Below are 4,649 nucleotides of genomic sequence, written 5' to 3'. Positions count from 1 at the left end.
CACAAACAGCTTGTAACACTCCAAAGAGAAAGGAAAACTTGAAATCGCATCATATGACCCCTTTAAGCAATATCACTCAGGCTAAGTGCTAAGTGCAATATCACACGAGTGCAGATGTGATACTGATCTTATACAACGGTTCAGTAAGTTAATATTTATTATTGTGTTATTTTAGACACAATGTTGTCTGGTTTGCTTAATTTTGCCAACGAAAATATAAATACAAAGCAGAACTGTTTGTCTCCGTCTCTGAGCAACACACAACGGCATTTCATTTCTTAATGCACGTTTTGAAGAAATTGGGTGAACCATTACCTGTTGTTGGGGACTCCCAAAACCAAAATATGAACCTTTCATTACCCATAATAGGGGCACTTTAAGTACAATTTACCTTGATCTTCAAATAAGGCTCTTTAATTATTATTTAATTAAAATTATTCACATTTTCACAGATTCTGCAAGGGGTTCCCAAACTTGCACATGCTGGCTGTGTGTGTCCCATCAGGCTCAGCTGCAGACCTAGCCAAAATGGCAATGATCAAAATCTGCTCTCAAGTGGCTTCTGCCTCTTATACTGCCAGGTACATCCATCCGTTCATCCGTCCAACTTTCCACTCCCTCCCTCTCTTATAATCTCAAGTGTACCTGAATAATACATTTTGAATATGGGAAATGCAGTAACATTTTACAGAATTACGAGAAAGTTTCTCATTATTATGAGAAAATAAGTCATTATTACGAGAAAGTTTCTCATTGTTATGAGAAAATAAGTCATTCGAGAAAATAAGTCATTATTACGAGAAAGTTTCTCATTATTATGAGAAAATAAGTCATTATTACGAGAAAGTTTCTCATTATTATGAGAAAATAAGTCATTCGAGAAAATAAGTCATTATTACGAGAAAGTTTCTCATTATTATGAGAAAATAAGTCATTCGAGAAAATAAGTCATTATTACGAGAAAGTTTCTCATTATTATGAGAAAATAAGTCATTCGAGAAAATAAGTCATTATTACGAGAAAGTTTCTCATTATTATGAGAAAATAAGTCATTCGAGAAAATAAGTCATTATTACGAGAAAGTTTCTCATTATTATGGGAAAATAAGTAATTATTTCGAGAAAATAAGTCATTATTACGAGAAAGTTTCTCATTATTATGGGAAAATAAGTAATTATTTCGAGAAAATAAGTCATTATTACGAGAAAGTTTCTCATTACGAGAAACTAAGTCATTATTACGAGAAAGTTTCTCAATATAACGAGATACTAAGTCATAATTTTTAGAGAGTTTTTTCATTATTATGACTTACAGAATTATATTTTTTCTCAAATGTGTCGGAAACGGGCTTCCATATGATGGTGACTAAATGAAAGCAGAATTTTTATTTATTTATTTATTTAGTTTGGTAAACCATCCCTCTAATGCATTCTATTGCGTCATTCACTAACAAAGAAAATTGTTTTCGCAGCATTTATTAATCTAGGTTTATATTAATTTTTACATATGCTAATACAATATTTCTTATCCAAGGATGCCTTTCCTTTTATTCTTTTTCTACACATCCCTGATTTTCTCATTCTCTTTTTCTCCCTCAGCCCATCTGTGTGAATCACTCAACTTGCTGTGCAGCTCTATATATTAAAGTAATTTATCTTTGTTAGCATCTCCCTGTCCCTCCTTCTTCGTTCTTTCTCCTCGCCCCTCCCTCCAAGTCTCTTTCTATTCTGTTCAGCGAGCATTAGGAGATGTGTCTGCAATAGATGGCTTCCAGACCAGTGTAGAGCAATAAGAAAACTTGACACATCTAATGTAATTTTGCCGTCACACTCCAGAAACTAAACACATCATGGGTTGGTGGTCACAGTCTGGTTATTATATCTCCACATTAAGATTGATAGTTCTGATCTAGTTTCTGTGTGTCTTTATCTTTTTAGGCTGGTGGCTCAAATCCATGATGAGCTGCTGTTTGAAGTGGAGTTCTCACAATTGGAGCAGTTTGCTGGTGAGGGAGACCGCACATGTCCTGTTATATGAACATGAAAGAAATAATTTGGGTGAAATACAAGGTCATTTCAATTAGTTCTGAGTGAATAATCTCTCATTTTTTTCTGTGGTCTTATTTTAGTATTATTTATATACTATTAAAGTTTTTATTAATATTTTGAATTAGCTTTTATATTTCTATTTCAAATTTATATTTTTGTTTACATTTTAGACATTTTTTAGTTACTTTTATTATTTATTTATTTTTTTTTGGTTCAGTTGTAGTTTTTATTTATTTTCCATTTTCATTTATTTTCAGTTAGTAATTTTAGTGTTTCAACTCGTTTTATTTTTTAGTACTTCAACTTATTTTATTTCAGCTTTATTTCAGTTAGCGAACATAATGAATATAACGAAGGTAATGACACTGATAGTAAACAACATTAAGCTACAAATGCTGTCAATACAGCATAACTAATATTTTACTCAAAATATTTAATTGTTAAATCTTTTATGAGATGGTATGGGACTAAATTAGATCAGTTAGTTTAGAGACAAAAGCACTGGCCATTTAAATACTGTGAATATTCTGTTGGTGAACAGTGTTGGTGAAGAAGACCATGGAATCTCTTCAGCACATTGAAAATTTGGGAGTGAATCTCTCTGTAAGTGAACACCCACAACTTCATTTAAATGATGGTCAATTTATCTTAGTACAAGAAAGAGCTTCTGGTTGTAGAGAAAGTAACAAGCCGTGATCTATTTAGTTTCTTCCTTGTTGCTTTAGACACATTTTATAGCTCTAATAGAAGCCTTAATCAAATCATACAGACTTTCAAACAGATTTGTCCTCTATAAAGGCGATGTCATAGGTTTTGATTGGTAACCTAATTAAACTGCACTGCATTTCCAGACGGCCTTCCTTCCTACAGCCTGGCTTTAAATTACCGTAAAACTAAATGATGCAGCAGATGTAGATCAGGCACTCTAATGATCCCAGTTCTTTTCTCTCTATTTTCAGGTGCCCCTCAAAGTCTCATTGTCCACAGGACCATCATGGGGTTCATTGTGCGACTTGAACCTCCCCTGCACCACTACAGCTACTTCTCTCTGAGTCTCCCGCTCTTCCTCTCCATCCCGTAACTATGGTAACCGGGCAGCTGCAGTTCCCAATTCTTGTTTCTCACTGATGTATCTGAGAGCAATGGTAGGAGCAAGCTGGATCGAACCAGTTCTTTTGGGGGGTGGGGGGCTTCTCTTGATTCATTTTTATCCTTTTACTGTTGGATTCGGTTCTTCTCACCGTTAGAAGCTAGTATCTCTTTGCACGAAAATAGAAGTAGCTATTAAATCAGTTTTTTTGGTTCATTTACACTGTTTGTACATCTTATGTTGACATGCTCTTCAATACATCTTTCAACAAATAATAAATATGGGCCTTTGTGATCAAGATGACTTAATTTCATATGTATTATTGGCTTGGTGAGCTGATGGTGCTGCTATCTGTTTCTCAGCTGCTGTGTTGGAACGTCTGTCTCCTGATGAATATAAATAAACTCAGTCCTCATTTAGTGAGTCTCGCTCACTCCATTTTAAACGCGTTAATCTTATCTCTTCCGTTTTCACGGCACCTCACAACTCTCTTCGCAGCAACCCACTTGCCTTTTGCTGTATCTCTGTCTCATGTGTACACAGTCTACACACACACACTGACCCAGATTTTCAGTGTCCGTCTGTGGTGTCAGGTCTTCTGTGCCCCCTCGCAATACACTCTATCAATACAAACACGCCCTTGAAAAATGTTCCAGTCACTGTGCTTGTTGCTGTTGTGTTTTCAGAGGCGGTAACAGTGCAGATGGCTGTAACCCCCTCTGAATGTCATGATATCCCTGAAAGCCTATTCTTAAAGGTCTGGTGCTGAGAGTAGAAACATATTACCCTGCTAGCTCATGATCTGTCTGTTCTCTCTTAAAGTCATTAATTAATGCTCAGCATCACTGAGATTTGGTATAAGAGAAGATCCTTTAGGATGTGTAATGGGGGGTCAGTAATGAGATTACCGGTATGTTTTAAACAAATCATTTGAGTCTTCCATATTACTTAAGGCTAAGAACTGTATTACAGTTGGCCTGTTTACACCTGGTCACTTAATGCGTTTTCTCTGATTGGATAGCTGTCTGATTTATTAAAACGGTTCCTTTTACACGTGGCCACATAAATGTGTCTCCGCAAAATGGATACATATCCGATCCTCAATTCCCCATGCTATATGCAAATTTAATGGAGTTCACGTCAACAAAAGCAACAGATATTTTTATTCACCAACAGCTAATTTCAAGATCAAAGCCCGCAACAAGAGAGAGTGCGGCATCAGCACTGGAAAGATAAGTTAATGAAGATGATTGTGTGTTGAGCGCAAATTAAACTGAGTCTTATTTTCAGTTTCATTTGCGTTAGTTTGCGCGTCGGCTTGCTGAAGAGATAACTCAGCTACTCATCTGTGGCGATTCATGTTGTATTAGCGCTGGAACATCTGGCTATGACATATGATATAGCCTATAACACGCTCTCATACGTTTATTATTTTAATATTTTGGGAGGAGTAAATTTGCTTATCCAGCCCTCTACGGACACCTTGGCAATTGAATCGCCATTGGCTAGTA

At 35.8% G+C, this 4,649-nt stretch overlaps 1 protein-coding gene across 1 annotated transcript in view; it reads left to right on the top strand.

The window, feature by feature from the left end:
- Nucleotides 1-3,418, top strand: part of LOC107691978 (DNA polymerase nu-like) — a 59,101-nt gene extending 55,683 nt beyond the window's left edge. The window contains exons 19-22 of the mRNA XM_016490852.1: nucleotides 506-581; nucleotides 1,938-2,005; nucleotides 2,590-2,651; nucleotides 3,008-3,418. Of these exons, the coding sequence (XP_016346338.1) occupies nucleotides 506-581; nucleotides 1,938-2,005; nucleotides 2,590-2,651; nucleotides 3,008-3,100 (299 nt within the window). The 3' untranslated portion in view covers nucleotides 3,101-3,418. The remainder of the gene's footprint in view (nucleotides 1-505; nucleotides 582-1,937; nucleotides 2,006-2,589; nucleotides 2,652-3,007) is intronic.
- Nucleotides 3,419-4,649: the final 1,231 nt, after the last annotated feature.

Source organism: Sinocyclocheilus anshuiensis, unplaced genomic scaffold (genome assembly GCF_001515605.1).
Source record: "Sinocyclocheilus anshuiensis isolate Anshui unplaced genomic scaffold, SAMN03320099.WGS_v1.1 scaffold426, whole genome shotgun sequence".
NCBI lineage: Eukaryota > Metazoa > Chordata > Actinopteri > Cypriniformes > Cyprinidae > Sinocyclocheilus > Sinocyclocheilus anshuiensis.
This window is presented reverse-complemented; position numbering and strand designations above follow the sequence as displayed.